This window comes from Athene noctua, chromosome 13 (genome assembly GCF_965140245.1).
Source record: "Athene noctua chromosome 13, bAthNoc1.hap1.1, whole genome shotgun sequence".
NCBI classification, from domain to species: domain Eukaryota; kingdom Metazoa; phylum Chordata; class Aves; order Strigiformes; family Strigidae; genus Athene; species Athene noctua.
Window position 1 is genome coordinate 12205955 of NC_134049.1, and position 12761 is coordinate 12218715.

Consider the following 12761-nt stretch of genomic DNA (forward strand, 5'->3'; position numbering starts at 1 on the left):
GAGCTGAAAGTTTCTCAAGGACTGACCACCAGTCACCTGTAAACACTGCCAGCAGACACACGTGCCAAATTAGACCATCTGAGCATTTGACATGGTAGAGAAGTTTTTACAGCACCCCATCATATTTTTATAGAATTCTCTTGGTTTTTATCTTTCTAAAACTCCCTTGGCCTTCTCATGCTTCCTTTAACAACCAGCAATATGACACAGTTATACCACTTTTGACTAACAGAATTACAGTAAGAATAATTAGGAGCTACGAGGAAACGTAGCCTATTTTCCTCCACCACGGAGCCATGTGGAGTTACGGACTTGTTCCATGGGGTGGAAGAGGTGTCTTTAAACTATAAAACTGAGGAACATTAAGGCCCATTTCAAAGGTCTGGGAGCCAGGCAGAGTTTTTCCACTGGCTTCATTGGACTTTGAATCAGGCCCTTGTAAATGACACTAATCTCATCACAACCATGACTTGATTCCTTCTAATTGGCCACCCAGTTTACTTTGCAGTGTATAACTTGGCACCTCTTTTGGGCTATTGCTCTCCCCTTTCTTTTAGATGTTAAGTAGCTTATCCCGTATGTTCCCTCATCCCCTTTTTTGCTTTAAAGGCTGTGTGAAACCGTTCTGTGTCAGCCCTGCCTTCATGGAAATTGCGGGCAGTCTAGAGTAATGGGTTGGAGAAGCACTGGCATGAGGAGCAGTGACTCCTCTAGCATTCAGCAATGTTTGGGGAGCTCTTTTAGGGACAAGTGCAGCTGAATGGCCATGCTTCTGCTACGCTGATACAGGGAGGCCTCAAAGGAGGATACTGACAGCTTCGTGCATCCCAGGACTAAGTGATTCTCTTACCACTATGACATGGAGTGAGATAGATGGGGATTTTGAGTCTCAAACTGTGGATTCACTTCTACCTGTCTGAACCAACAGAGTGGCCAGCCCCTTTGCTGTGCTATGAATAAGGCTGGAGCTCTGGGATTTCATGAGGTGCATTGGGTGGACAGCTGAGATTTGGGCCAGATACACTCCCTCTCCCTGATCATTGTGTCTGAATGACACTTTCCATTTGACCCTTTAGCTTAGTTCTTTTTGCACTTCTTCCCCCTTACTTCTCCCATACTCAGGATATCTCAGAAACAGTTAGTCATCCCTTGCAGGAAAAACAGAAAGATGGACAGCAAAGCTGCAAACCATGTCTGTGTACAGAAGCCAGAGCAGCGGCTCTCCCATCTGCTATTACAAAGTGGGTTTCACTGGGAAAAAATCATTACTACCAGGGTCAATTTTTTTAAGGCAATACTGAAATCTGTTATGAAATCAGAGCAAACAGATGTTGCATTTTATTCAAAACATTGAATAAAATTCAGGAAATTTTTTCAGGAAGAAAAGCCAGGAGTTGTTTTTTCATAAGCTGAGATACCAAATTACATTCAAAACAGAATGTTTCAGAAATCAACCATCCTCACTGCACCCCATGCATCTGCATATAAACCCAACCGACAGTTACCACTAGACATGAGCACACAGCAAAGGTGTGGTTAATGACAGTCCGTCACAGGGAAACAGGCCCCGTGACACACCTGAACACCCCTGTTAGGAAGCCAGTTTGGAACATGCCCAAGTTTCAGGTAATTTTACATACCTACGGGGGGACTATTTACTTATTTGTTTTTTAAATCACAATGCTGATACAAATGCCCAGAGCTAAATCATGCAGAGGGTGGATACAACGTTACACTGAATTTAGTGGAAAGCCAATCACCAACTTCAGTGAACTTTGGATCCCTCCATGACCTAGCAGCAGCCAGGAGTGTCACACTGCTTCAGAGGTGAGCGAGCTGTGCTTGAGGTTCAGCTAGTGCTGTAAATACACTCTCATTTCATCACTGTGCCATGAGAGAAACACCACGTGGAAAAGTTGACTTTTATGTTACTTTTTACAATAGTAAATAGTGGAGTGTAAGCTATTAATAGCATATTAGTCCTGGAGACTGTTTAGTTTGGTCTTATACCAGATTTTTCTCCTTGTGTAATTTCTAATCCTGATTGATGGTTTTGGGGGGTTGCATTCACAGCTCCTGAATAAGAAGAAACATACTGTACTAACTCGCTGAGATCATGTGGCACAAACCTGACTGCTGACCTTTACTCTTCTGTTACTGAACTGTTAACCGCTTTGCAGTTGTATGGATCTGACCTGTCCTTTCAGAGATGAAGCAGAATTCTTGGGCATGTCCCACTGGGAGCATCTTGAGACTCTCATCCATTATCCTCAGCAACACTGTGTGAGTTAGTGGTCAAGTCCTATTGCAAACATACTATATAACAACCATGCAAATTTGCCACAAGTACAAACTCAGGTCGCTACCACCACTCCAGTCTGGTCCTTAGAGCTAATGCGAGGCTTTTGGTCACAGAATATTCCTGATCTTTGAGATAACTGCACCAGAAAACACCTCCATTGTTTTCCAGGCACATTTTATTAAGCAAACTGTAACTGCAGATTGCCAGAAAGATTATCAAGTGTCAGCTAGTAAGACACTAAGTCTCAGAAGTTGGCCCTGAGTCAAGGACTCTCAAAGATCTGTTAGGTCTTAACATAATTGTCTGCAATGCAGGGGTTTGCAAGGTTGGGCTTAAAGTTCTGCTTTAAATGAGGAACTGGTTAAAGACTGATGAGATTTGGCAACTATCAGGCAGTATTTCTAGTAATTTCACCCATAAATCAGCCTGTTAAGATGAAGCTTTGAAAGTACAACAGGAGAACTTCATTATTTGATAATTTATAGTGCTGTATGTAGTATACTCCACCTTGGGAACAGTTACTTTGGCATGCACCAATCTTTCTGGATAATCTGCATTACATCAGTGTCTCAGGAATGTAAGACTGATTGAAGCAAATCCTAGATACAAATTATATGGTGTAACTCATATTAGGAGAGACACCAGAACAAAGAGGTGGCTTTGTCATCAAGGAGATTAATATGTGAACAGTGGCTACTGTATCTTCATTTAAATGCTGGAGAGATTTGCAAGAGGAAAGCAGCTCACACAGGAAAATCCATTGTTAGCCATTGTTATTATTCCCAGAAAGAACAGAAAGTTTAGTGTGAGTATCAGAATGTCACTGATCTACTACAAAACTGTTCTCCTGGTTCACACTGCAATGAAAGACAGACTCCAAAGTAAAGGAAAAATTATCCCATGGCTGAAAGTACTAATCTCTGGGCAGTGTACCTTCATATCTTATCCTTGTAGACACATGAAAATTAGGTGTGAGAAAGTCAACAGTGCTCATCCCATTAGCAAACTTCCCAAAAGTGCTTTGAACAAAGATCTTGAGATAGAAGCCAAGGAAATCAGACCGCCCTCCCTACCTGCTGGTCATGGCCAGCACAGCTTCCGTAATATTTTAGGGATAAGCACCAGCTGGGCATCTGTTTCCATGACCACCTTGCATCTTTTGCTGAGTGCTAGTTGTTGCAGTGGAGTGGAAATACACGGTAACTACATGTCTGTTTTCTGAATTTGTGATGATTCACCCTTGCTGTTAGCTTGAGAGTAATTCCTCCATCAGCACCCGTTCACTTCCAGCCATGGGATAGCTCATTTGGAAGAAAATAATTTCACTGGAGAGCCATGGATAGATTTCAAAGCCTCCTACTATTGCTGTGAAGTTGTTTGCCGGGATTTCTAACTTGCATGTTCTGCTTAAACCCTTGTAAGACATGCCAGAGTTAGCCCTAGGGCCCTATTTTTTCATCATTTAGATGTACACCCTTTTGAGAAAAGAAGTTTCCTGTGTTGGCTAAGGATGCTCCTAGCCAGCACTACAGCACTACTGTTCAAATATCCTTTCTTTCTTTAAATATGTCTTGGAAAAGTAGTGTACACAATAAAAAGCTTGCTTTTTCACCATCCTAAAAAGAAAAGTTGCTAGCAAAGATACACTCTTCATTTCCCAAAATGATACGACTGGCATATCTTACTCTAGTATGTTCTGCCATTAAAAAAATCCAAATGTCTGTGGTCCCTCTTTTGGATCACAAGCAAAAGCCAGCAATGAAAATAAATCAACTACCCAGCAGACCCGGCCAAAGAGCTGTCCTTTATTTCCAGGTCCCCTGTACAGTGGCAGGAAGACAGAGACAGACTTCAGAACAAGTCTGTGTTTGTTTTTGAAAAATTATTTTGTAGAAATAGGTACAAGGCACTCTGCCAGTCAAAAGTAAACTTCAGTCTAAACAGTGCATTCAGTTGGCCTACTGAAGACAGCCAGCTGCACACAAGTGTATGTGATATTTAGCATCACAAATAAAGGCTTCTGACCTCCTCCCTAAAGGAGAAATGGAATCCACTGCCAGCTGGATCACCCTGGATCACAGGTGGCAAGATCTGAACTGCTGCACCTCCTATAAGGCACTTTGAATATTCCACCATTGTGCCCCACCAGGGTGGCAGACCCTTATCTGTGCCATTAAGGTTGGAAAAAAAAATAAATAGGCCTGGTTCTTTTTACTTGAAAATTTGGCTTGCTTTCATGCAGACAGATTTTCTAAAAGGAAAGGATATCTTGGTATCTTTGACAAACCAAGCTAAATAGTAAAAGGACTTGAAGTTTATCCATGGCTTTTGATACCAAACTCACCATCTAATCCAACCAAAAGAAGACAAAGAACCAACACCAAAAGATGTCACCAACACCCACTGACACTGCAAACAGCATTCAAGTATCTTACACGAGAAACACTTGGGAACAGCCTTTGCCTTTGTCATCACACATGTGGAAACCTTCTTACAATGACTATTGGTGACTAAGAAACAGAAAGGAGTTGGTATGGATTTAGTTCATTTTACTTGAGGGCTTGACAACATAATTTGCAATCACAGGATTTATAGGGCCCAATCCTGCAGCCAACGGAGTCCCACGTGCAGAGCAGCTAAGGATCTGGCCCAAAGGTTGCAGCTGCAATTCCCAAAACAGATACCACTGCAAAACAATTAATATCTTCATGTTTGAGTTCTATTCTCTTCTGAAATAATAAATCAGCATACTTGACTCACTGTGTTGGCCTAGACTTGGATCGTAACAAGTTTGTGGGGATTTGTCACTGACCTGTGCAATCTTTTACACATTCAAACCCTGAATCTGTTACTGTAGTCATATTGTGTATTCTGCTTTGCCCCAACTTCTGACAGATTTTTGTATATTTTTGCTTAAATGTAAATTTAAAGAAAAAAAGCCAATTTTTTTCTTGAGTAACCTTATATTCACTTGTGATAACTCAGACCCAACCCTGGAGCTTTGCCTACTGCACAAGATTCAGTAAGTTAACCTGAGGACCTGATTCTGCAAAACATCACTATATAAATAAAAACTGATGGGAGTAACTCACAATACATAAAATGTTTGCAGAATCGGGGCTGGGAACGAAAGTGAAACCAACAAGTCTGTCTTCAGTGTCTAACATAAAAGAAATCCAAAAGCAGGAAAACAGGAACAGTGACAATTAAAAGACTGTAAATGTTCTTTACATTTTCATAGTCTAGGATGCTCATTAGAAGAGCCTAATTTAAGAAAATAAAAAGCAAAGATGATTTTCAACCTGGAAGAAGATTGTTTGGCGTATCATGGATATTACTTTTTAAAACTATTCTCACATAAAATTTAATTCCCTTTAAAATTAATAGAACACCTGATAAATGTTTATGAGATTATAATTGCAAAAACAATGATTTTATAGATTATGTGAGATGGGTAAAGCTGGAAACATTGCATTGACAAAGCAACATTTTGACAGATTTGCGCTTCTGAGATGATTAGCAAAGAATAAGGATCAATAAATGCTTGAACACTGACCACGATTCAGTCAGCCATCTCTTCTTATTAGGTTACAGGGCGCTGGGGGTGAAAGCCTCCTGTAGTGTCCTGGCAGCCAGACAACCAGTTAAGGCTGAAACTGTTCTGTTCCTACAGCCTTGTAAAGTTATCACCCTCAAGCAGTCTGTCTAGTTGGAAACGGGTGCAACCTCCTGGCAGTGGCCCAGAAATTTCTTACTTATCTGCACAAGATGTTTTGTAGCCTCATTGGAAAAGATAAAAGATAGTTACTTTTCAGGAGCAATTAAGAAGTTCATGAATAGCCACAAAATCTGCTATAGAAATGGAGAATAGTTTTTTTCAATGGAAATGAGAAACTTTTCCCACCATTTGCATCAAATACAAATTCCTTGATGTAAGTAGGTAGAAAATAACTGGGACAAAAGAGTCAAAGGCAATAATGCAGGAAATCATTCAACAGGTTGGCCTAGCAATGCAACAGCACAAATGTGCTCCAGAGAGATGGGGTGCAGGTGGGAAATCCTACCTGCATCTCAGAGGAAGTGACAGATCACAGCTGGCTCCACAGATAAGGAGGAGGAGGGTGCAGAGGAAGAGGAAAATAAGCAAAATCGCAGCCTCAGACTTCAGTGCTGAGACCTGGATTAAAGGAAGCTGCTAAGCACTGGTGTGGCTTTAGTGCTCTAGTAACTAAGCAGAATTGAAGTGTGTGCTTAAAGGAATCCTCATGTGATTCGGTCCTAGAGTAGCATGTGTTGAAGGTATTTCTCCATACAGAAATAGCAGTTCTGTGTTCACTAAATATGAAGTAATTCTGACTGGACAATTCTCTTGGAGCAGCTTGCAGGTCCTGAATCTGTCTTTCCCTCCCTTTGCCTGATTAGGATGTGTGGTAACAGGTTTCTCAGAAGCGCAATACAGAAACTCTGGAACAAAGACTAATCCAAACACCAAGCTGCATATACATTAATGTTTAACAAGAGAGGGGAAAGTCTTAACTGTAACTGGAAGCTCTTGTATCCTACACTGCATATTACTGATGGCAGGGAATCTTTCATTTGGTTGAGATATCCTGATTGTAATGTGAATCATCTGCAACACACAACATGCAGCATTATGGGCTCTCAAAGAGCTCAAAGATGGTGCTGAAAACAGACTTCCCTCCCAGTGGGAAAGATACTGTGATTTTGTCTCTTATTTAAAATCAACATCAAGGGTAGCATTCAAAATGAGAAGCACAATGTCATTCTGAATTTCAGACAGAGGCAATGGCTGATATCTGGGCAACTGACTAAGAAGCAGACAGAATATCACATTTGAATTGAGTTGGGTTTTGATTTGTGTTTCTTATATGTTTACTAGAGCAGATGAGTCCAACACTATCCAAGAAGAAGAGCTATAACTACTACTCTTTAAGTCTCCTCAAGCAGTTAAGAGAACCCCCACTCCACTACAATGCTGCTGAGGGTTACTCACCCATCCCCTTGGTGTGGTTGAAGTCGCCTTTCACCACTTTACAGGTTTTGCCATCACCACTGCAGATTCCACAGCGATCCTCTTTGGCAGCTGAGCCAATGATTCCATCGCAGCCAATTTTCTAATGACAACAACCAGAGGTCCCCATTACTTTGTTTGCAAGGTTAAAGTATCTCTAAACATTGAGGTCAAGACTAAGATAGACATCTGACTGAAAACCTGAATAGGGAGAGAACACTGTGAATCAGGGGAGCACTCATTTGGAATGGTGTTGAGCTGGTTATTCAGCAACCCCCTTCTCTAAGGGCATGAACTTTGATTCAGAAGATTTAATGGAAGAGAGTTTCACAAACACTAGTTATTTCAGATATCATCATAGATTTCATACTAAAACACTCTAACTTCCTTCAGACACAACAGATTAAAATAATGTTTCATGTTTGTATAGCAATTTCCATCTGAGGAGCTCAAAGACATCCCAGAGAAATGGACCACTACTGGAATACTTAGTTTAGAGAAGAGAAAAATGTGACTTCCTTAAATGAAAATTAACCCAAGTAACCAGAATCCTGGCCATAGCCCTTCACCGCACAAAAAATTCAGAGTACTGTTACAAGTTCCAGTGTGCTGCTCACTGAATGAGCTCTGCTTTGGACTGGGATCTTAACGGGGAGTGTAACATTCAGTTCTGATGATTACAATTATGAAATAGCTGAAAAAGAGACCTCATTCATCAGATGGCTCAAGATACCTGCAACACAAAAGTAGTTTAATGGAAGCAGGTCAGGTTCATATTTGGCCAATCTGTACCATAAGATTGCTTACACAATTATGAATTTTTCCATATCTTTGCACCGTATAAGCTTATACATTCAATTGCAAAAAAAAAAAAAAAATCTAACAATTTTTAAAAATTTAAAATTTAAAAATTAAAAAACCAAAAACATTTTAAATGGTATTTTCATATTTTTCTACACCTACCTAAACTTTTTCCAATAAAAATCTGTAGCTTTGCTTCCATAGATAGATATTACTGGAATACTCACAGTATTCTCCCTGTATCTATAGAGATTGTTATGGCAGTCTTCCTTACAAACCATTTACAGGTTATGATGATGAACATTGAACATTTGTTGATCTTGAGACTGATAAGACTTATTGTCATCAGTCTACATAAATTGTTTTCTGTCCATGTAAGACCCTCAAAATATCAGCAATTCACTTTTAAAACATAAATTTCTACTGAAATAGGAGTTGTCATTATGCAAGTTATTAGCAGAGGTTCTACTATTTAAAAATAAGTTAAAGATTTATTCTCTGTAGATAAACAGTTTCTTGGCAAATGAGTTAGCAGGACTGTCATTAATAACACTTATTTGAATAAGGCTGTTGGGTCTCTCCCTTCCTTGCCCACTTATAATAAAGCCAGAGGAAAGTTGGAGACATATGTTATGGAACAATGAAAACAACAAATATTTTGAAAAATAGGGTAAGCAGGGAAGTATTAAGAGAACTTGGGCTGTTTATCTGAGACTGTCTGCGTGTAAGCAATGTAATTTGGACCTGAACTCACATTCCCCTTGTTTCAGAAGACACTGGCCACTGCCTAAGTCCAGATGTATTACAGGGATCAAAGACTGCCAGCATTCAGACGTGTTCTGATGGAGTGTTTGTCTGGGTAAATTATTAGAGACAGACACATGCTGAGGAAGGATGACCATCCTGAACACATACAAGGGAAATGCTGCTCATTAACTGGAACAGCATGTAAATTGGTGGACAAGAACTGCAGGAAAAAAAAAGACCATATAAATGGGAGTTAAAGGAAGGTAGGAAGAAGACCATGGAGTTTCTGGCAGTTGCAGTTCTCAATTCTAAATGTCACACCCATGTCCAATAAATAATTTTGGGATATTGAATGTGATTCTGCCCCCAAAACAGAAGGATGTCACAGCAGTTCTCCTTCCAGGAAAATAAATATGATTTATTAATGGGGTTGCTGAAAGGCAGCTGGAAATATATGCCTGCCTGCCACCCTGCTGAGATACTGGAAAGGCTGCATTTAATTTAAGCTCCAGTGCTATCTTTTATTGTACTGCATTGTTATTAGCACTATGTGAGCACACAAATGAATAAAGGGAATATAATGAGTGTTGAACCACACTTATTCCCAGAGCTACACGAGGAGTCTGTAGGACTATAACTGAGACAGACGAAGAATGGGGAGTTAGCAATCACATGCTTTGCATTTATGCTGTAGTTTCCCAGATAATGTAAACCAGTGCAAGCCAGCAAAACCTCTGAGAGAGTAAGTCCCCCCTCTTCTCATACTGGGGTTCAAGACAAGCCATTTCCTCCCACATTTACAAGGTCACTGACACACTTTGACTTGAGAGAGCCTCTCTGAAGGCATGGGAAGAGCACCCACTGAATCCACAAATATACCTCCCAAAACTTTTGCTGTTTTTTACCTGGCATCTTCACCTAATTCCCTGTGAACTGGGAATGGCCCTTGCAGCCTTCCCTTCAATGGCACCACCCCTCCCATCCACAGGGTGGACTTTCCCTCCAGTCCAGGGCTTGAAGATTAAAGACCCCATCAGATTTGAGCCAGGAAATGTCTTCTTACAAAGTAAAATCTTTAAGAGAATAGAACATTTTTCTTTCTTGGCTTCAGTATGAAAATTGGTGCATTCTTGCTACTTTATTGGGGAAAAATACCTTGGAATCACTTCACACTCCCTTCCCAAGCCTTCCAATCGTTTCCAAAGAAAAAATGTATTTAATAACAGTACATAAGGAAACAGCTTTTGTTAAGATTTGACAACAGATTCCAAAAGCCGCAAAGTCATTTAGAAACACATTACAATGACCACCTCGGTCACTCAGATCCTTTGAAAATTCCCCACACTGAAAATACCGTCACTCTTAAAACAAGTGCAAAGGGGAAGAGACAGGGCTAGAAGGGTGAGGAAACAAAACACAGTGAGCATCACCCTTGCTGGGAGGAAAGTATCTGCCAGCAGTCCTTGGACTGTTAATTGAGAAGCATGTCCAGCTTTTTCCAAGGTGAGAAAGTCCTTGAGATTCCAGCACTGGGAGCCAGAGGGTTGTGCCTGAGCTCCACCAGAGCGCGGGTAAGATCTGTCAAGTCTGTACATCATCAGCTTCTTACTGACATTATGCTGTACGCTCTATGTATTATACTGTCAATCATTAAAATAGATAGAGCTGCCCTCAGCCTGCAGAAAGCTTTCCAAAAAGTGAGGCCTTAATTAACTGCATGCAAAGGGAAAATCCCAAGTTTCACTGCTCAAAAGTCAAGTTTTCACGGTGCAGACACAATCCCTTAAAACCCAAATTGTTCAAGGGAGTTATTTGATCTTTATCATCTCTAACTTGTTTTGCACTGCTTCCTGTACAGTTCAGCAAACCAACCAAGTTAAGGTGATTTTTTAAATTAAGAAGCAGAAAGGCAGAAAGGGGAAGCTTTACATTCTGAAGAAAGAAAGACCTTGTAAATAACATCCCATGTGTTTTGTGACCCAAGAGTTATCCTGCAGGGGAGCAGACTGAGTCCATGGACCAGTCCATCCAGCAACAGCTGGATACTTTCAGTTCCATCAGTCTTGAATGAACTGGTGGGAAGGGAAGGAGTTTTGTATTCTCACCAAGATGATCTATTAAGAAGTGAGCAGGGCATTTGGAGCCTGTCTGTGTTCAGAAGGAAGAACAAAAAGTAAAAATCCATCCTGGTGTAACCACCATCTGTTTAGCAGCCTATGGGAGCATTTCCCAATGTCAGCCCTATTCTTGGACTCTTGGAGCTTTCCTGTACCATCCAACACGGGCTTGGACAGTGAGATCCATAACTTTGGCTAAGGGACTGATGTTGACACCACCCAGGAGTTCTACCTCCTGCCTGTACTAGCTGTTGAAAGCCTGCAGTGCTGCAGTACTGCTATTAACAGCATCAACTGAACAAAAAGGAAGTGGATTTTAACCAAAGCCAGTCCCTTGCCCATACTGAAACATGGGAATGCTGGCAAGAAACTTAACGATAGTCTTTTGGGGCTTCAAGTCCTCAGCATGGACAGTCACAACTATCCACAGGTTTCTTAATGATCTTGAACCCAGGCAGTCTCCTACTCTGACACTATGTTTTGGAACTATCCATTGACCTTTAAATTGGCAGGTAACTGCATGTTTCCTGAGCCAAAGGCCTGAAATTCATTCTTTCTAAGCTGATATCTCAGTCCACCCTTCCTTCTCTCCCTCCTCCTTCTTCTCATTTTTATAATTAAGCATCTGAAAATACTGCTTGTTGGGTGGTATTTCCAGCTTCAGTCATTGCTGGCTCCAGCATAGGAAAACTCCTCTTCTAAACCACACATCATTTGGATTATTCTCTGTAAACTATCTTCTGTATTGCTTGGATATTTTTTAATGATATTTTTATTTGTATTTTCAATGGCTGTGCAAGAGCTCAATTGATACAGCCCACGTGAGTATGTTTTGTTACATAAACACAATTATTTCTGTTATATACACCCACCCTGTGTAAGAAATGACATTGTAGGCTCACAAAACTGTAATGTTTCCCATATGCTGAACTAACTAGCTGTCTCAATGGATCAAATATAAATATTGATGCAGCATGTGTCATTTTACAAATTAATCATGCTGGTTATGGCAGATTCATCTACACTGCCAATTTTTTGTCCATAATATCCAGTGTCCATTGATACCTCCAGGGATGGACCACATGAAACAGGAATGTACATGTGTGAGCAACTGACAGTCAGATCTGAGGCTAAGAGAATTTCTATTTCTTTATTTTAAACACGACTGCCCTTGTGGAGGATTATGGGTGTCTGTCAGGATTTGTACAGGAGGGTAAGCCTAGATCCCTAATCAAGCAGTTCATCTGTAAGTTACTTCTATTTCTGTTCCGCAACACATTTTGTGTGATTGATTGGAGTCCATGTAGAAGTTAGTTCAGCAAATATCCTCCTCTCATTTCCTGAGCCTTCAGATTTTATCTGAATCAGAATAGCTCTGCTGGAACAGGAGATAATGCACTGCCTATTTTAAATTAGCATTATCTTATCTGCATTAGATATACAATTACACTTGCCCATTGACTTTGTGTTTAGATCCCTTAGCAGTTCGTGGGGATGCTAGATACAATTATTCTTGTTAACCACTTTTGCACATATAGAGCTTGAAGGTTATGTATCAAAACCTCTGTTTTCTGGCAGCAGAGCAGGCTATATGAGTGAACATGCAAATAATACAAAGCCTTTTGCCATCCCAGGAACTCCTTTGCTTCTGTTCTTTGGTTGCTTTCTGTAGCCACACCTTTCTGATCCTTCCAAACCAGCTTCATCTGAATTGACACCTCTGACTTGATCCCACCCTGTCTATGCCCTGCTTTGTACAAAT

The 12761-nt window shown here is 40.6% G+C and overlaps 1 protein-coding gene across 1 annotated transcript in view; it reads right to left on the reverse strand.

Moving 5' to 3' along the window:
- ADAMTS17 (ADAM metallopeptidase with thrombospondin type 1 motif 17) overlaps window positions 1–12761 on the reverse strand; it is a 196480-nt gene that overhangs the window by 57044 nt on the left and 126675 nt on the right. The window contains exon 15 of the mRNA XM_074916879.1: window positions 7317–7437. Coding sequence (XP_074772980.1) covers window positions 7317–7437 — 121 coding nt within the window. The remainder of the gene's footprint in view (window positions 1–7316; window positions 7438–12761) is intronic.